The sequence below is a fragment of the Spodoptera frugiperda genome, chromosome 26 (genome assembly GCF_023101765.2).
Source record: "Spodoptera frugiperda isolate SF20-4 chromosome 26, AGI-APGP_CSIRO_Sfru_2.0, whole genome shotgun sequence".
Lineage (NCBI taxonomy): Eukaryota > Metazoa > Arthropoda > Insecta > Lepidoptera > Noctuidae > Spodoptera > Spodoptera frugiperda.
In genome coordinates, this window is record NC_064237.1 from 10,556,393 (window position 1) to 10,578,139 (window position 21,747).

Below are 21,747 nucleotides of genomic sequence, written 5' to 3' on the forward strand. Positions count from 1 at the left end.
TTCACCCCATTTTACCTTTTATTGTCAGACGTTGATGTTATGTGGTTTCCATTATAAACGTAATCTTGTGGTACAAATAATTACTGCATAGACCATTTAAGTTGACATTGGTAACGACAGACATTGATCACTAGGACCTAACTGACATCGACAGATATGCGACTTTATTATTAAAGGATATAAGGTTAAAAATCTATTAAATAAATGTGAATCGTAGGAACCAATTTTTCTAGTTATCGATATCGGGTTATTTTACTAGTAAACAAGCCTCGTCAAGTTTCCATGTTTTCGAGTTATTTATAAACCAGAATACTCTGGTTATAACTGGTTTAGTTCATGTAGCTAGTAAGGTTCAGGTGTTTTAATAAATATTCTATGAAAACCTATGATAAAATTAATATAATAGTGGTTAATTTTATACGAATAGATGTTCAATAGACAACGTACTCAGTACTCAAATGATGAGTAAAACTAAAAAGTCGTATAATTTGAAATAATTTCGTGTTCATTTGAACGTTTCACTTACCATCAGGTGATCCGTGTGCTCGTTTGGCCCTTATTCCATTAAAAAAAGTCTTGATTTTAAGTCTTAAGGGATAAGGGAAGACATTATAAAATACGTATTTAATGGACGAATAAAATAAACCTGACATAAGTAAATTCAAAACATCGACTCGAAGTTTTATATCTATATAAAATTGAGGTTTGTGGGAAAAGCTATAAAATAGATACTTACATATATTTCAATACTAATTTGATTAGCTTTCTAGGAACAGGATAGGATCGTGAGAAACCTAGTATTTAGTATCTGGTATACATTGCGTGTCCAGTACATCCACCTCGGCACAGTGAAACTTCGTGTTGACGCTGATCGATGCGCACACGCAACTAACGAGATCAATTTCAATTGTGACATTACTTCATTTCTTGTTTAAGGTGCGTGCGCAAGCCGTTTACTAAATTGTAATTTTTGAATAATTTCGCTTTAATTTTTGTAAATTATATTCTGGTGTTTTTGTTTGGGTGTCATAATTAGCAAAGGATTTATTGGTGAGGCGATACATATAAATAATATACTTTAGTGCTTTTAGAAACTGTATTTGTTATGATTGCCTCGTTAGTCGAGTTGTTACGAGTGCGACTGCTGAGCAAGGGGTATCGGGTTAGATTTCCGGGTCGGGAAAAGTATTATTGTGCTTTTTCGGTTATTCAGAAATTTCTCAGTTGTAGCACGGAGTTTGGAATTGTGCCTAGTATGTAAACGAAATAGACTCACCTCCTATTACATGGGACTTATAATAACACAAATTTAATGGTGAAAAGTGGGTGTACTCATTGTACAGTGGCATTAAGTGCCATAATGTGCACCGTGCTCCCTTCGGGTATAAAAGGCGTGACGATGTATTTGTTATGATTACGATGCAATGTCTTTCAGTTTCTTATTACAATACAACGTTCAGCAGTCTACGATATCTATGACACGCGATACCAAACAGGTGCTGCACTATTTTTGTAACGAGATGCCTCTAACTAGCATTACTTGGATACTAAATATTCCATTATTATTAAAACTTTATAAACTTAATCATGTTCTTATACATAGTTACATATGCGGAGCTACGGACTACCTAGCGTGTTCATCGGCTCGAAAAACAGGAGTAGAAACGGGGTGGTTTTTAGTCAGAAAGAGTCTGATACTTCCTCTCGCCTCGCTCAGGGCGAAAGAAATCATTGCATGTTTTTCCACCGCTCAAAAAAAAAAAACCTAGCTACCTACCAGTATACAGGACACTTGTACATATGAAATTACTTGTTGGTAAATATCACATCACACACTTCAACAGCCTATAAGTGGCCACTGCTGACTAAAGACATTTTCTCGCATGGAGAAGGTTTGAGCATTAATCACCACGTTCTGTCGATACTTAGGACTACCAAATCTGTAGGTCAGACGAATTTTCGACGTGACATCGAACGTGTGACCCTGAGTGCAGAAAGCGGATACTACGTCGCTGTGCAATAAGAATAACAATTAATTTACCAACAATAATGTTTTTGAAAAACTATTTACCGCAGTTGCCATGTTTTATTGAGTATTAAAGGCCGTGAATTAAATTGAAATTCAATTAAATTCTAGCTCAGCTTCTGTACTACTACTACTTTTTCTCTGAAACATTTTATTAAAGTAAATTCATTCATCTTTATTCAAGTCATCAGTCATCTAATCGATTAGTCATTTAAAAGTCGAAATCAAAATTATTTATTTCAATTAGACCATCAAACCAAAATAAAAATGTCAGTCTGTCGATCAGTCCTCTCGTGAAGCTATTTGCTCGTTCCAAAGTTTAGATTCTAAAATGTTGATCGTCGATCGAAACGTAGATAGGGTTACTCTTGGTACAGTTGAAAATATTATAATAGGTTTTGTAATCGCTACATTCTTCCAAAATATCTAATACTTGAGATCATCATAATTGAGATGTTCATAATTGATCCTTTAATAAAATAATGTAGTAAAAGTCTGACAAAAGCTTGAACTTTAAAAAGGTCACTATATCTTCGTCGTTAATTCTAATTCTCCTCCAGATCATAGAGAAAATTTTGTGAAGACTAACTTTTGTGATTGGACTTACCGAAACTCATTAAATGAATGAAGACGTAACCGAAATCGAAACTATCGCCGTCATACTTATTTTCAAGTCTGGTGAATACGAAAACTACTATTAGGTACTATTATTGCATCTCTGAATGACGGTTGGATAATAACAGATGTAAAAAAAGGTTCAATAGTTTTCAAAAGATGAGATAATAAAGAACCTTTTGTTGGTCGGTTACCCATCAAAGAAGTTGTAAAGATGGGTACTACGTTGTAGGTGGTACTCGTTTTTGCCTAAATTTAAAAGAGACAAATTGCGTTTAGTTTAATTTTTCGGGATATTAACTAAGAGCTATGAGTATGTTATCGTATTTTGGGTTTTATCTACATTAGTATTTAAAATCCATATTTCTATTAGTATATTAAATCCATATTATAAATAGGAAATTGTATTTGTTTGTCCTTTCTTCACGTTGCTACGGAACCAATTTATGACATGTTTTTTTGTGTAAAGTTAATTGGGGGCTGAAGAGTGATATGACCCCACTTTCTTAAGATGGAGGGTAGAAGTTTGAATGGGACATTCCGCAATTCTCAAGATAGAATGCATAAAATTGTATTGTAGACTTTTTGTGACTAACAAAAAAAAATGCATTATTTTGTTTTAGAAACCCCTTCAAAAACGCGTGCGAAGCCGTGGGCGGAATGCCAGTTGGTTATAAATTGAGTCCTCAATAAGACATTTAATTTCGCGTGTACACCAACTTAAGTTGATTAAGTCATACGATGTGACGCTTATTTGTCACATTACTAATTTTAAAGTGGAGACCAATTATCGATTTGACTTAAACCTGAAATATTGTACCTGTTCCTAGCGACGTAAACCGAAAGACGATTAAAAAAACACTGCAAATATAGATAGAAACTACAACGCAGAACTACGAGCATGTCGCTACGCTATATATATTTTAATCTTGTTGTTATTATGATAAATTCAAATTTAAATATAGAATCGAACATTATTTTTAAAGTTGGCATTTGTGTACAGAGTACCAGTGGTAAACAGGTTGGTAAAAAATCTTACATTGTATAAAGAGGTACTATTGTATAGTATAATAATGTTGTATTTTCAAGGCTGGCAAGTTTATTTGCTGTACCATCTGCTCGGTTCAGAATTAAGTTTGTTATTACCGTTCGGATGCTACGTGAGAATATCTTAGTGTTTAGGTAATTTAATAGTGCAATTTAGGAATTTTGACCACTTATTTGCCTGTTTTTCTGCGCATTTATCTGTATTTTTTTCTCTATATATTACGTCGTACAAAACAAAAAATAATATGAAAATTTAGAAGCAGTATTTATCATAAGCACAACGCAATTTCATTGTAATAAGCCTTAACTATACAAAAACTATTGAAACGGTCCAGATTTCAAAAACGTCGCAGGCGCAGCTTCATTACGGGAGCACACACGCTTCACATCAGTTATACTTATGTCTGGAGTGCTCGGCATTGCAAGGTGAACGGGCTCACTCGAGTACATGACCCGTGCCCGCGTCCACTCCTGCGCAAAAACGTCCACTGTGTACAGCTGAGCGACGCAGGCGCATCGTGCACCGGTCTCATATACAATGCACGACATTGAGAATTAACTTGATAGTCCTTTTGTTTGGTTTAGTTGTGAAATGACCCTGTATATTGAGAGTTAGGACGGTGACTTTTTTAAGGGGGAAATGAAATGGGATCATGACCTTTTTTATGTTTTTTTGGGGTAGTTAAACGAGATAAAAGTTCTTATTTCATTTCATAATGTTCCGTAAATTCGATTTTTTGCGCATGTTTGTGTATGTATTCTATTCTGCCTTTGTTTGTAATTCCTTAAACTAAACCAGTGTTGTTGTCCATTACCATTGATAAACCATCTTAATAAGCATCTATATCAATACCAATAGTTTATTGAAACAAAGTTAACATTACATTAGAAGCAATAAGTCGTCTGATGCAAAACATCAAAGCTCAAGACGGATCCATTAAAAACTGCTCAGGGTTTCATTTCTATTCCAACGCGTCTCCATCCGGTTTCCAATATTCATTAGAGTAAACGTTCAAAAGAGGAAGCCCACATCCACAGCGCTAGCGGTGGAATCTCTAGCAGCGCAGTGTGGTACTGTTGACCGGTTTTTTATGTGAAATCATCGTACGTGGCTCCATTTGTACCACATTCCGAACGTGCCCGATCATACATTGACGTATGCGCGACGTGAGCATTCGTTTGCGCGCCTCGCCAAGCGAAACTGTATACATTAGCATTCGAAACTAGCCAACCTTTTGCGATATTAATCGTAGGTCTGTACCTAATATTAATTGAGAATTATGAGGGCGAAATGTTCGAAAGTTTTCGCGGCCACTGTTCCGCCATACAAAAGATTTCAACGAGCACTCGTATTATTGCTCAAATGCCTAATCGCATTTTTGCAATCAACCAAAATGATTTATTAAAGAAAGTCAAGTTGTTATGAAATGACAATACTTAGATAGATAGCAGCATGTTTTATTTTTCTTGACGCCTTAGTCTTAAAACAGCGCGAAACAAAATAAAAGCTAAACATCATATTTTACAGCATAATGTCTCTGTGGCGCATTAACTTCATACGTAGTAATAAACTCTGTAACTATACAGTAGATTAATGATTAGTTTGGAGTCCAAACGGCAGAACTGCTTGGGCGAAAGTCGGTAGACAATGCTCACGTATAATTATGACTGAGTGTGGCTGAGATGTGGCGAAAGTGACCGTATTGACCGCGTGTGGTGCACACCGGTCAGTCAATGGTCGGCTCTTCATAAGTTATAAGGCGACAGGTAGTGGCACTTTGCTAATAAATTAGTCTTAAAAGAAGCAGTTTTACTTAATATGGTTGTACATTCGACATGATTCGGAAGGGAGAAATATGAATTCCATCTTATACATGACTAGTGGGCATAGGTTCCTATTTTATAAATTTACTATACTTTACTAAGTCTTCTTTCCCATGTAGTTTTAATTCAATTTCCTTGTTAGTAAGTAATCCTACTAAGTAAGGATATAGTAGGTAAGATGTGTAATCACTAGTCTACTTAAAGTAGACTTTCCCAAATGATTTTGATAATAGCTCGTCAAGTCATTTTACATTATGTTTATCATAACTTTTAATCATAAAATTAAAAGTAAAATAACTGCCAATTTGAAATGACAAGCAGCTACGATAAATGATAATGTAATAGCTGTAATCATTCAATAATATCGAGACGGACTGGGTCGAGTGTCATCCGTGAGTCAAGCGATCGATCATCGATATTAAATTGTTCAATCATAGGTATCGATTGAATCACGTGTTGCGTAAACTTAAGTGATTTAAAGAATGTCTTAAAGTTAAGTTAGTTAACGATTGCGTGAGGGTCTGTAAGAATCGATTTGAGTAAAATCGATTAGGACTGGAATCGGAAAGGTCTTACTTGCGTATCGTGTTGTCACGCGATGTTGTTGTGACAGGTGCTGTTCTATTCTTGAGAGCCCTTTATTTTTGACATGTTCACGTATACCTAAATTACATAGCTATAATAATTATCATATACGATATTATGAAATAGGAACTCATCAGACTGAAAATTCTGAACGAATTTTGATGAAATTTGGTATATAGACAGGACAGCTGACTTGAGTGGTAGGATACTTTTTATCCCACGGAAACTCGATCCTTAATAGGTTTTACCATTCGTTGATCAGAAAAACAGTGTTACATTTACAAAACTTACTTGCAATGCGGGAATAAACCGTTTCACTAATAATGTAAAACCCTGTTTCTTATCCTTTATAAGTTAGTCATTAGTCATAATTCCATAATAATAAAGAATTAAACAAAAATCAGGAAAACCTATGCCCTTTGTATGTGCTTGCGTCTCTGTGGTTTAATGTAAAACAATACAAAACAATTTAGGTGACAATCGAAGCGTTTGCTACGTGCCTATTGGCTAATACTTGCTGATAAGACTCACTTTGTATAGTGATAGAAATATTTACTGCAGTGTACTTGCATTCTCGATTACGTTGAAACCGGAATAAGTAGTATTGTAAGTATTTCAGTAAAATGTGAATTGTAGTCCAATTGACGGATTACCATATTGTTATGTAACGTGAAAGTTTCGTACAAACATTGCAATTATGCCGTAGAGTAATTATATAGTGACATAATTGACATTAATACCAGATTGCTTTATTAGGTTAAATTGTTTAATGCAATCTGCGGTTTCGTTGCACTTTTGTTATAATTTATGACGTTATTTTATTATGCATGTGTCTGTATGTGGTAATAAATTTTAAACGTTTGATTTGTTAAATTAAATTAATCTGTGTGATTTGGTAATGTATGTATGTATGTTAGACTTTTACTGACTATAAATCAATTATCGTGGGACGATATAAAATTTATTTTAGTTTTATTTTATTAATATTTTCCCAAAGTAAATAATTCTGCAATGGTTCATTGATACATTGACACAAATGGTAAATAATAATAGTAAGGTTTTATAAAATATTTATTTTTTTCTTGTCCAATTGTCTATAAATCTTCACAAACCTTTAAATATATCATTTAATATTTTAATATGTATAGACTTCTCAAGAAATATCGCAAACAGCTATCTTACCCATATTATACATGCGAATATGTATGTTTGTTACTCAATCACTTCAAAATGGCTGAAAGAATCGGGATGAAATGAAGATTAGAGGTAGATTATGTTCTGAAATAACATATAAAATACTTTTTATCCCACGGGACCGAAGATAAAGCCACTGGCAGAAGCTATAGTACCTTATAAAGCTATTACCCACACACCGTTTAAAATAAATACCACAGGATATATTACACACACACATCAAGTTTCTCCCGCCATACCCAAGATTGACACTGTAATAAAATATAAACTTTCATAGCACTTTCCCATCGATAATCGTAATCGGATAGCTTAGTTGACTCGATAAAAACATCGATCGATGAACTCGAGTCGAGTTGAAGAAACGTTTCGCTCCGTCGATTGATCGCTCTGATGATCTTCAGGCTAGTATTGTAGCAAAAACCTAATGATCTCTCATTACACGAAGTGGGTCGGTATTAGACCGATAATAACATCTTGATAAATAACTTATTTTATAGAAATTAAACGAACGAAACGACGTTCTGTAAGGAAAGCAACCGCTTTTCTTACAGAATCTACATTTTGGGTGTTTTGTTTATCATTTCTCAATAAAGATATTGATCTTTTATGGGTAAAAGATCAAATAATGTATCAGTGAGATGATATTTTGAAAAGAGTAACGATGGAGTTCCTTGCTCGTTCTTCTCCATTCGAAGCCACACTTTGGAGTGAGCACCTAGCTTCACTGACATACAAATTGTCGGTCAATTCAATTTGACGTTTCAAAAGTGCCTAATTAACACTCAGTTGAAATAAATGCTTTGACTTTGACTTTGCATATGTGTGCATTTATGGTTATCATCGGTATACGCCAAAAAAAGACGTCTTGTTAATATCATAGAGTTAATTTACTATAAAAAACTGTGTTTCTCAGTCTCAGTTATACTCATAATCAAATATGTATTTCGTTAACACAAACTTAGAAAACTGGATTCACCCAGTTTAACCCAGTTTGAAATTGGTAGTATAATTAAAATACCAGTGTACTAAATTCGGCGATTGATACAAAACGAGTTGCCTTTTATGTATATTTGAGTTTATGCTCAATATCATTTGAATTCTCATTGATAAAATATTTAAATTCATATGCCAATGTTCTAGATAGCAACTTAAGCAATAGCTGTTTTACGGCTAGTTTTAACAACCTTTATTTATATTTGTCTGTAGCAGTAGTTTAAGGTGGAATTTTGACACATTTTTTGTATGGAATGTCAAACATTGACAAGTTAAGTAGACTGGCCTTTAATATATTTGTCTAACTATCAAAATTAATCCTATGGAAGCCTTGGTATTATGTAGACGTTTCCTATACGAGTATGTTACTACAGTTTACGTATGTTTTTCTGGTATCTGTATACCTAAGAACCGAATCATCTAGACGTGACCAGCAGCTATGTCCAATATACATGACATACGATCAGTTAATAAGACATACAAACAACTAACTTTCACGTCTGGTTGGACAAGAAAATCTATTTGATTTAGATTTTGTTGGTCATGCAAATATTAAGATTTGGGCTTAATTGTTGAATCACGACGCCCATCAAGTCATCAGTAAATTACAGAAAAAACCACTAATTGCTTTACCTAAATGTTGATAAACTAATTAATTCAGTCCGTTGGAAATACCAAAAATATCTTACTAAAAACTGAGATAACACTAAAACTAAATTCAAAGCTTTACATGTATATAAATAGGTATAATGGATGTTTTATTTTAAAACATGTTTTGTGAGTTACGAAAATATTTATTCAAGAGTTTTTGAATCTGATAAATTGGGTATATGAGCACCACCATCGGCCTGTTTTCGTCCACAGCTGGACATAAGCCTCTCTAATGGCACGCCACAGAGCTCGATTTTTACCTCTACGCATCCAACTACTAACAGCCACCTTAAGGCTATCGTTACTATACGGCTAGAGGGCGCCCTATACTTAGCATATGAACAACTAAACATTAACACAATCTAGTTGGTCCTTCTATCCACCAAACATACAAAATGACGTTCAACTTCAAATACAACTAAAGTTTAAATAAATAAAAATGCAATAGAATCACTTAACAGTTCTCATAAACACAATAACGATTGTCAGTACAATGTCAATGTATCATTGACGTTTTTCTCAAGAATGGTGACGTCGGCGCCTCTTTCCTCTCGTCTCTTCCACCGGGAAGTCATTACAACCGGTTTGATGGAATGCACCATCTGATGGGCTATCATTGTTCATGTTTTTCTACACTTCATTGTCTCATGATTTTATAAAGAAAGTCGTGATAGCTATTATAGCTTGTATTATACTTTAGTAGTTATAGGCTTTAGTAGCTGTAACTTTAATGTTAGGTTTTTGTTGTGTGTTTTTAATTACTTAGAAAATATTAAAGATATTTTTGATTCTATGTAATTGGTATATATTTTGTTTGTTTAATAGCATACAATTTAAGAGAAAGGAGGACAAAGGACCAGATTTTGTGATACTGGTCCTTTTAGAATAGCTTAGAAACGCAATGACCTCTGTTGAGAGGTTATCTCAGAGACGCCACACCTGAGCTCAATAAAAAAAGAAAGACACAATAATATTATTTTTATTAAGGTGACAGCATCGATTTTTTTTCCTTTAAATATCAAATGAGTCACTTGTTTCTCGACTAACAGCGCAATCCGGTTTACTTGAAAACCGGACAGCTATCAGTGTCAGAGGAACTACGAAACTCACCGAAACTTATGAAAAAACCCACTCATTCTTATTTTTTTTATACTATTTAACTGTATTATAGAACTATACAGCTATGTTTTTGGTAGGTAATATTATTATGTCACATTTAATGAGTTTAACGAATGATTATGAGTATCCTAACTTAACTAGTACATAATTATTTTGTACGCTATGTCGCTATTCATAATTTAATTTATTATTTTCTTGATTAGAACTGACTCTATAGATGACCCTTTAAACATGCATACGTCTTACACATAAAACACCATTTGCTATCAATTTCAAAATAATATGACTACTAAACTTAATAGAAGTCCAATAAAAATAATAGATTCCAGTCATGTTTCATACTCAGAATAAGGATGGGATTTGTAATACCTTTTGATCCGCGTTTCTCACGGCTGGCATCCGCTTTATAACTAGAATGTCGATGACAAAGCTGTTTGGAAGGTTCTGTACTATGACTGATAACATTATGTGAAGCTTGTCTTAATTGATAACTGGGCACAATGCCTTTCTTTACAATAGCTATTGTTACAAAGACTATTTTTCAACCATTCACTTCAATGTTTGATGTTTAGTTTCTGTTGATTCCGCTTGGTCCTTTAGGTACCTACCTTTTTTCAATAGTACCTATTCAGGTCTAAGAATAGTATCTACACCACCTTCTACGTAGAACTAGCTACGTTACTAGTGAAAAGATTGCCTCTGTTTTTGAACTAAGCTACATAGTTTCTTTCTTAGTCAGTTTAGTAGTAAATATGACTCATATACGAAAGGCCAAGAGCAAAGCCTTAGTAAACGCTTGTAATCTATAAGTTTTACTGGCTTATGTGTATTAACTTGACACTTTCACAGCTGCGGACTCTGCAATTACTAAGCATTTACTAGATCGCCGGAGGTGTTTAGCATAAACGATCTCCGATGTTAATTCCAAGTTAAAAGCAAACGTTTGTTAAGTCTGAACACTTGTCATGTAAGTTTAACCGTGTTAGTAACATCAAGGCGTCTTTCTGTTCTGCCATCTACTTTCTAATGAGCTAAATCATTCAGTGTACATTTAAAGGCGCGGCTATAGTGATATTACTGAGAATTTGTTTGAAAGTGATTTATAACATATGCCTGTTTTCAATGACCTCTCCTAAGTTTTAAGAAACCTCTATACTAAGAAAGGTTACATATTTAACGAGATTTTGGTTTTCACCAATCTATAAGTGACACCTAACAGTATAGGTAGTTGTAAGGGGTCAGTTTAGGTGCTACATCACACTAAGTAACGTGTTGTTAACAGATGGTTTAGGGTGGTTGGTGAAAAAGGCCTTTAGTTTCTTAACAATAGCAACCTTTAGTTTGTGAACAAAATCTTACATATTTGCAGTATAATATCTATAAGTCCATGTATAACTAAGTGCAGTAGGTATCATATTAACAGGATAATACTTAGAACAAAAACAATAGACATGGTTAAATAATTATGTGTTAATTGTTAATTCTGAGAATAATACAACAACAAGACAGATAAAAGGCAAGAACAAAAATTCTCGATAGATACTTTATATGATAGTTATACATATAAGAATGTCTTCCAAAGCCAAAGTATTCAAAGGACCAAAAAATGTTCTTCCTAAACCGTGTCCTTTTCCCAAATGAGGTCCTCGAATGCCCTTGAAGGCAATCAATCCGTTCCGGCCTTCGGTCCTTGGAGGCCTCGAGAGGAATGCGGTCCACGACCAGTTTCATATAATTACGGCCGACTACCGCTCGACTGCGGGCTATTGTGGCCGTTAGACGGACTCTTAAAATCGCACTTTAATTATACTATACATCAAGCTTATTGACTTAACGATACCAATGTTATTCAATACCGTTTCATTGTCTTTGTGTCAACGATTATGTTTTGTTTTTAAAAAGACTAAGTAATTGAAAACATTCGGTAATAAGTTTCGTTGCCTATAGTAGCAATTGATATGTTTAATAATACTTAGTTGGCTATATCTATTTTTGTATTTGTTCTAGAATTATGCAGCGGAGAACGCAGCGGGCAACTCACAGACGATCCTGGATAGTCTCAACAACAAATATTACTTCTACACGAGGACGCGGGGTCTCTTCCGTATCTGCTACCCCAAGGAACGACCACCTTCAGGTAAGAATTCATTATTTACCTTAATCTTAAGTTAGTAAAGCTGATTTTGCAACTTCGAGTATGTTAGTCTAGTTTAGTATCGCAAAAGTCTTACATTTTTAGGAATTAAAATTGCGTAGATTAAGGATAGCCTTAGGATACTTCACTTGTCCTTTCCAGCCACAAAGATAACAAACCTTAATAAGATCATTTTCTTAGGTCTACCTCAAGGTGAATAAAAGCTATAAAATATGTAGAAATAGAAATGTTTTAGGACCTGTAACGATTTTTTTGATTGGATTTTGCAAACAAAATTGCGATGAATTCTATATTGGTAATGCTTACAAAGATTTGCTAAACATTGACTTGTTCCTTTTTACGAAGGTATTTCAAGCTATTGTATTTGAAGACAGGTTCAAAGTAATAAGCTTAAGCAATTTGAGATTAAACCAATATAGTTTTTTGTTTGTTGACAAGGCTATCTCTAATACGAGTGTAGATCTAGAATGTGTTCAGTTATTGCATACTTGTAATTACAAACGAGTTGGTCATGTGCCCATTTTGCGCCATTCACAAACCTAATCCGATATTTATTGGTATTAGTCATCGTTCGAACCTTGGACGTTGATTAAACTTAAAATTAATGAGCAAACAAATAATTGTTAATTGATTTATAGGAATAACTGTGTAAGCGATAAATAATGTATTAATTTATCTGTTTTTATCAATGAAACTTAGATTTCATGGTCCTAAGGTTTTGGTCCTTCTGGTCCTTCGAGTCGTAAATCTTCAAGTTTTCTAAAGTAAAAACACAATAAAGGGTGTTTATTGTGTTTTCTTGAACTAGTATGCCAATTGCGGTTTCAAGTCTTACAAATACATGTTACAGTTATTTCATAGAAGCCCATAATGATGTTGAATTGTACAAACATTCCTAGAATTCGTTCGTACATCTGACGTGAATCGAAAGATGATCCACAAAGATTGTGCTAAAGTGTAATGATCAAATGTAATTAAAAATAGCTACAGCTATAACTATGCTATCTTAGTAACTATGTTGTTGTTTTTCCATGTGTTGAACTAAATATCTTATAGCTCATTACTATGGATGACCAGTATCCGAGAAATTCACTCAAACGGTCTACTTTGTTTTATCTAATTTGTTCATACTTTATAGCTACGTATTGGCGCATTAATAACCATAATCTTTACTAAACGATATTGAATTCTATAAATAGTGAAGCAGGGTGTAAAATTGCGTGTGTCCAGGGCATACAGCTTGACACTGTTGCGGAATTGACGGTTTTATGGCTGTGTAATTAAAGTTTATATTTGCGTGGAATGTTGTCTGGTCAGTAGCCGTACGGTAAAGCTGTAACTGTGAGTTGAGAACAATAATGATTATGCTCTGAACAAGAACTGAAACATCTGGGTTACTTACTGTTTTACTTACATATCGTCATGAATCTGTACATACTATTACATACATAGGTATTTTCTCTAAAGATGACTGTCTTTCTAGTTTTAGAACGTGTTTAGAAATTGAAGATTCACTTTGGAAACGTTTGAGAGTTAACTTGATGATTTTTTACTTTTTTTAAACGTTGCTCCACACTAGTATTTTCTCCTGAGTCGTGAATGCGTTTACGAACATACAAGTTTACATGCACATGACACTCAGACCCTAAACAACAATTTGTGGATCACACAAAGAGTTGCTCTGTGCGGGAATCGAACCCGCATCAACGATGCAGTCAGTTATATTTTAATAAACTCACTTCGATCCTTTAAGGGTATATCCCTTTTATCTTACTTCGTTGTTAAGACTTTAGAAAACAATTTTCACGATCACTTTTTTAATAACACTAGTGGTCGCCTAGTGGCCGAAATTCGACCATATACGATTTAATTTACAATACCACTTAACATAAGTTCAAGGATAATTTTTATTTAACTCAAACTCAAACAAACTCTTTTATAAAACTCTATTCATATAAGACGTGAGAATATCATCGCAATGTCTATCGATTTTGACGTTTTGTCAAATACGATCAGATACTATGCATGTGTGTGTAATGTTTTATTTATTGATTTAATGTACTTTATAAGCATTATTATTGAAAAATAATAGCGTTCCGCACTTCTCCTACACATAAACTATAAGTGTACCAAATTTTATGCTCCTACGTCCGCGCAATTTTCGTAAAAATGCGTATAAAGTTTTTGCATCACGTATTAATATATAGATATCGTCAACTGAGGTATTCTCATTTTTAACATAACATAATATGTTATGTACGTGTCAAAATATGTTGGTTTCCTTGTGTGTTCGTAACAGTTACCTAGTTGTATTATGATTGCTTACGATCTGCCATTTTTTTATATTATAATTATGATTTTATAGCTCATATAAAGCGAATATTACGACTTGATATGTCAGTGATAACATCACAGTATAGTTTTATGAGTTACATGTTTTATGGGCGTGGTGGTTGACTGGTTGCAAGAGCGACTGCTCACTGCTCAGTGTGTCCGAAGTAAGTAAAGTACCATATGTTGAGAATTATTTCTACATATAAAGGAATCATTTTTCAATCAGTGGAACATTAAAAGGACATTTAAGAAAATTATATTTAAGTATTTGATCAACAAACGATCTCGCGGATGGAAGAAGATTTTGTCGAAATGCCTGAAGTACTGCGAGGGGAACTTATGAATGCTGTTAATTCCTGTTTAACTATGTTTTACTTATGTGTAATGTCAGTTACTTTAATTGGTTCTCTACCGTTGTGACTGTTGTATTAAATAATAATATTTCTCTTGACAAAATAAATTTACTGAAAATGCATTAAAGATATCTGATTTTGGTGTAGTACGTTCTGAAAACTAGATGCGCTCCTATTTACCTATTCTCTCAGTGAAAAACTGGTCTATACCTAGCACATTATCTGAAATTCCATGTTTTGGGAACAATAGGTTATTTAGCTCTCTCCTACGTGTATACAGAGTCTCTCAATGCCACACCCACGATGTCACACCTTGAACCTTTTAATTCAAGATCTTCACTGCCGCTTCCGTTGACCCAGCCACATTCGAAAGTGGAGGCCTTAATTAAATTTCATATATTCAAGCCATACCTCCATATTCTTTATAAAGACTTCGAGGCTATATAGACCCCTATTTTTGTAGTCCTAAGGTCTAGGCCAAACGTGATACATCATTTTTTTTTATTAATAGTCTATGGTCGCATATTAATTGGCCGTAAACTGTGTTCCTTTGCCTGATTGTTGCTAACTTTCGCGTTAATTATCTGTGGTAGTGAAAACTGGCTGGTTGGAATTGAAATTTGAAATTGGAATACTGATGTTGATTCGTTTTGATCTGTTTACAAATAATTATGTTGGAATTTAAGTGTGGGAATGTTGTGATGAGTAAAGATTTTCATTCGTTTATTGAATAGTTCGGTACATCGGTTTTACCAGTAGATATATATATATAGTGTATTTGTATTGATTGGAACCTTAGAGGTGAGGAGAGGAGGAGGAGGAGAATTTCGAGAAATCTTGGACCAATTTGGCCAATTTTGCCTTAACTTGTTTGTTTTGGAAGCTTAGGGAAGGTTTAAAAGGTGAGAAAATAATGTTTGAGGCGGTAAGAAGTTTGCCGAGCCAGCTAGTCTACAATAAATTCTTTTGAAAACAGAATAAAGGCACCTTTAAAAGCCAATACTTACACAACCTATCGAGTATGTAACTCATAATGCGTGACATACGCATTTGGTCGTAATAATCTTGCACATGGTGCTTAAAACGCAGCATCAGCAGTATCTAATCAAGCAAGACAATCAATCTATCATTGTTTCACACCTTTAACTAAGAATTCTCTCACGTCTAGTTATTATCTCCAATTTTAATACAGATAACAAATAACTAGTATTAAAAAAACAGATAAAATATTGTTCAGTACGTGATTGACATGTTTGTTCCAAGGCTGGGCTTCATAGAAACATCACGTATGCTCGCTTGGCACTTGAATGATAATTGTAATGCTAATTCACACATTCTTCTGACATAGGACATAGGATAGAGGACAGATAGATAGATACTAATATATACGTGTATGTAGATATAATTGGCATTATTTTAAATAGGCTGACGATGTTCGTAGATGTAAAAAGTAATATGAAAAGGAATTGTTTGTGTTTTAAAAATGCCCATTGCCACAAACCTCTCCAAAATTTTAAGGAACTCCTAAACTAAGATATACCTTAAGCACCTAAACTAACCCCTGACTTGTGCTGTTAGGTGTCACTTACAGGTTGGTGACAACCAAAACGTCTTATGATTCAATAGTCTTTTGAATTCTTCTGATTCTTATTCATAACTTTTTTAATTGGTGATTGGTGATGAACATTTTAATAGTCTTATTTATTAAGAACTATTGAATTGACACGAATAGGAACCATTTAGTTTGTAAGAAGTAGGTATATTCAGTCCACCTTTGTATGATTGTACATAAAGTGTAAAATAAAAAAATATATTAGAACATTTTGTTGATCTAATATGTTATTTAAGATAAAAACTAAAATAGATTCGTTACAGTTAAGCCTTTTAGGAACAATTTGAAATTGTGTCCTGAGACTAGGCTATTTCTTTTCTACCTAGGCAACCCTAGTATGAAACAGATACACAACTAAATTCTTCACTGTTTTGAACAAACTTTAGACTTCGGCAGGCCCTAGGTGGAGCGTGGTGCCTTAAATTGCTTTTATTTGTTTTACATTTATTTGATAGATGGTAGATATGGGAAGATATGTACTTATCAGCCACAAAAGTGCTGAACATAGGCCTCCCTCGAATCAAAGTACTTATGACAAAGCAGTAAATCCAAATATTGGTGAATGGTGAAATAGTCAATAGTAGTGTATCGGATATAACAATAGGTGCGGAACCCGCCTACGCACGGAGGCCGCGGCCTTGACTCCATGCCTTCAAACCATGTTATTTGGTATTGGCCATTTGTTACAAGACAATGGACCATAGGAAACGGGAACATGTACTTACTATTTATATATTTTGTAGTGTTTCATATCAGGCAAGGTCAAGTTTTTGGGAGTATGGAACAGCCTCTATAGACATTTACCCACTCCCATGGCTCCTATAAACTTTCTTTATAGATACCTATAAAGATACTAAGTAGAGAGCACCCTAGACGGACATATAGCAACCAGATTGGCGATATATTAAAGAAGGGCCACTTTAAAAGTCTTCCTTTAACCGACGAGCATGCATGAAAAGACTGATGACTGTTGATAAAGCGAAAGAGGTATGTAAGATTCGTAGCAATTGGCGTTCCATCTCTGCCATGGGAGACAAGACATAACCTCACGGGTTATGTATGTATCTATAGGTATATAAATATATAATGCACTGCACTGTGTTCTCCATACAAATGATGATCAAAAATTTTAAGAGATTTGGTGGACAAAAGACATTTTCAGTGTGCTCATGTATTCTCTATTTCTCTACCCATTTAAAAAGTATAAAGCATGTACATAGCAACAGCTAATTAGGTAAAGAGGTAATAAAACTGTTAACCAGAGGAAAGCAAAAGTTTATACAAATATTTGACATTGAATTTGTATTCTATTACTTTTAAGTGATTTACTGGATGCGATAAGTAAATTATATGTAAATTTAAAGCAATTGCGTCTTTATTTAATAACAAACTTAGTTCAAAATCGTACTGAAAAAACTACAGGTCGTCTACAAAATTATTTCTTCTCATATTTTGTTATTTTAGAGGACATATACATGTGTGATTTTATGTTTTGTTCTTAGACATAGTTGTTGGTCATTGTACAATTATTTACTCATAAAGTTATGTGTAAGAACGTGCAATTAGTAACCTTGGCAGAGTTGGCGGTTAACCTTTAGTGGTTAACTTTATATTTGCGTAAAATTCAATTTTATACGTGGAAAATTGTTGAATTTGTGATACCTTTAGAGAGTAAGATTGAAAGTATGGGGTTTATAATATAATAACCTGTCTTCTTTAGTTTTCGATTAATTAAGACAGGATCGCAGACAGATCCTTAGTTTCGAAGTTTTAAATCGTAAATAAAAATGTCGCGTGTCGCCTACTATGGAACATCTTTAAACCAATTTCTAATTTTTCGGCATGAATAAATAATATTGAGTATATTTCCATATCTATAACACTTAAGTAACAATTACTTAACAAAACATTAACTTAATTAACTTTATTATCCAACATAACAATTCAATTTCAACACAGACTCAAGCACAGACAAAAAGCAAAAGTAGCGAAGTCAATATATCATAGAAACAAACTGGCCAAACGCGTTACTGTCTCAAATATCTGGTTTCAAGACAATAGTCGGTTAAGCAACGACCTGAATGCAAGTATAACTCTAACTAGGTACCTATTTATAATCGGCAACAGTCATGCGAGCGAATAATATGGTAACAGTGCAGTTTGACGTGTGAAATCACTGGTTACTGGTCTAACCAGTCCAATTTAACTATTTGGGTGATTGAAAATGATACTTAATGATTAAGTTTTAAGATTGTTTTTTAAGAATAGATTAATTTTTGCTTTGCTCCTGGACTAGACGGATGCAATTGAGCTGACCTCATTGGTGTCTTTAAAAAAGACGTTACAAAAAGTGAGGTTAGACGTTTTGTAAAAAAGAACAGTTGTTCTTTATTCAAAATCGAATTGTGGTGCTAAGGAAGATTATTTGAATTAAGTATTTACGGCCGATTTCAATAACCTATTTATTTGTAGATTTGCTTACTTTTTTTTTGAACGGGGACAATTTATCAAATGACTTCTCCTGCCTTGGGCGAGGCGGGAGGGAGTTTCAGACTCTTACTGACTAAAAACCACCCCGTTCCTACTCCTGCCCTTCGAGCCGGATCCCCGATAAACCGGCTGGGTAGTCCACAGCTCCGATTATTTGAAGATTTGTTTACTAAAGATACAATTTTGACATATTTTGTATGGAGCTTACGCATTAGTGGAACCACGTCGTTATTAAGTAGCAAGTAAATCCTCTATCTCAATCTTTTTTCAAACTCCATATTACTTTTAACACTCTAATAGCTAAGTTTATTGTACAACCTTCTTACAAAATCACATATAAACAAGCTGTAACAATAATTGCACCTTATTTTATTGGCAAACACTACAAAACGTAATAATTTCCATTTAACAATGATTGTTAAGGTTATCATTGTGAAGTGACCTTAGGAAGGCCTTGGTTTACGAGATATATTTTAGGTTGCCATACCATTATGTTCAGGGGATTCTATTTTGTGTCAAATAAAAAATAAATGTATAAAAAAAGTCAAAACTATGGAAGTGAGTGAGTGAGTTTAGTTCTTTATGTGTTGTCTTCAAATATTAGTATAATAATCAAACATTTGTAGTATATATTTAAAACTAAAAGCTTGGATAGGTACATAAAGACTCGTTTACCTAAATTAAACCAATAAAACAGAGATTTTGAATGCATTATAATAATATGCACCTGTGAGTAGTGGCGTTTATACAGATTACACAAAGAGATTTGCACAGGTGATCCAAAAATAGCGAACTACTTTCTTTTTTATGGTATCTATGACTACACCAACTTATTAATAAACATAAATAATAACAGATGTAGGCCAATTGATAACCATTTCAACTGGACTGGGGATTGTCACGCCAAAACAAGTTTAATTGTGATTGATGGTCATTGCAAGTGCAGAAAGCGGCGCCGACGCATAATGATCACCGTACAGCAATCAGCATACAGATTATATAGATGAATCGACAGCATATCGATTGTATCGACTCGCCAATTCTCGATTACGGCTCGATGAAGCTTTCTTAGTAAAATGAATATAAGTTTAACATCGGAATCGATTGCAGGTGAAATCTCTCGTGCCACTAAGTAACCGGTCCTGCGCGTCTCGTCTGACGGGAGGTGCGCTTGCGTCGTCGTGTTCGTTTTTTTCTAAGATGGCTGGGAAGGTCGCGAGGGGACCGAACTGTTCGACTGTTCACTGGATGTTTATCTCACGATCTGGGTGAAGATGTATTTGGGTTATGTTTGGACCAGTTTCTGTCTGTCGTCAACACGATTTTTTGGTTGGCTGATTCTGTGATAAAGGCAGTTTGTTTGCAGTTGTATTTCCTTTTAGTTTCTCCTTTAGTATTACTGACTCGCTTTGAAGAAATTTTACTTTTTTTCGATTACATCGTTTGTTTAGTTTGTTCTGTAGTAAACACTGGTACTCATACTTCTACGTGTCTGCAATGACTCACTAAGGATGATGTTGTTCTCTCATTACATTATGATACGTCTATTCTTTTTTATCTACAAACAGTTGTAATAGCCCAAAACACTCTTATCTTTATTTTATGTTGTTTAGAACAGAGGGCTTAGTACGAATTTGAGTCAAGTTTAACGAGAGCGCGTTCGGCAGTCTGATTGGTTGGTTCTTTTGCGCTGGCCAATCAGTTCACTCTCGTTTCGTTTTCGTTCAACGTAAAACAAACTCGTACTAAGTGTACAGAACACTAGTCGTTTAGTAATTATCCAAGTATTTGGCCCACTCGTTATAGATAACATCGGATTCTTGTCAGCGAGACAAAAGAGGTTTATATGCGGTTTTCGCAATGGTAAGGAATGCTGTCCACTCCTCGTTTCCTTTGCCTTATTCTCTTTGTATAGCCACCTGTTGATTAATACTATTATTTTATTGTAGAACTTGTTATAAATGCGTTTATTGTAACGCTTACTTAATATGTCCCAATGAATCAATGTTTTATTGCTTTGGTCTACCTTATACCTATATTACTGAAAGATCCTAAAATGCTAATTGCAGTTATCTATAATAATAATCTGTATGATCTATATGAGGTAAAACTGTGTCCACTCTCAAACCTTGTTTACCAATATAAATCTTGGCATCAATATGCTAAGATTTCTGCGTAAAATATTATCAATATTGAAAGTTCACGTTTTATATAGACTGAAAGTTAATGACATCAATAGTAGATTGGAATTTGACACAAGGTATAAGTAGTAAAATAACTTTTTTATTTACAGTGAAACTATTGAGAAACGATAGAAATAAAAGACCTTATTAAAATAACTCCACCATTAGTTAATTGTCGCTCTATTTAACATAGAGGTCAATGCACGATAAGTATTGTCCTATTTTTAATTTGAACAAGGAAATGTGTCACGATATAGCTTATCGTATAATTGTGTAGTTGTTTAATATCGTGCCACAAAATGTCAATAGGACTTTATCGAAAGTAAATTTTAAAGAATTTGTTAATTAGGTTCGTTCCTTGTTTATTTTATATAATTTCTTTATGTTTGAGTTCCAAAGGTCTAAGACTTCTAAGGTCTAAGCCTTCTCACGTATGAGGTCGAGGGTACGAAACCTACCAACGACAAGTACCAATGTGACTTTTTCCGAGTTATACATACTTTCTTAGTTTATTAAAACACCACAGACAACAACATCGTGAGGAAACCGGGGCTTATAATTTGTAA

At 34.1% G+C, this 21,747-nt stretch overlaps 1 protein-coding gene across 2 annotated transcripts in view; it reads left to right on the forward strand.

The window, feature by feature from the left end:
• LOC118264079 (uncharacterized) overlaps positions 1–21,747 on the forward strand; it is a 58,314-nt gene that overhangs the window by 8,783 nt on the left and 27,784 nt on the right. For both annotated transcript variants that reach the window (XM_035576432.2, XM_035576431.2), the window contains exon 2: positions 12,062–12,191. In XM_035576432.2, the coding sequence (XP_035432325.1) occupies positions 12,062–12,191 (130 nt within the window). The remainder of the gene's footprint in view (positions 1–12,061; positions 12,192–21,747) is intronic.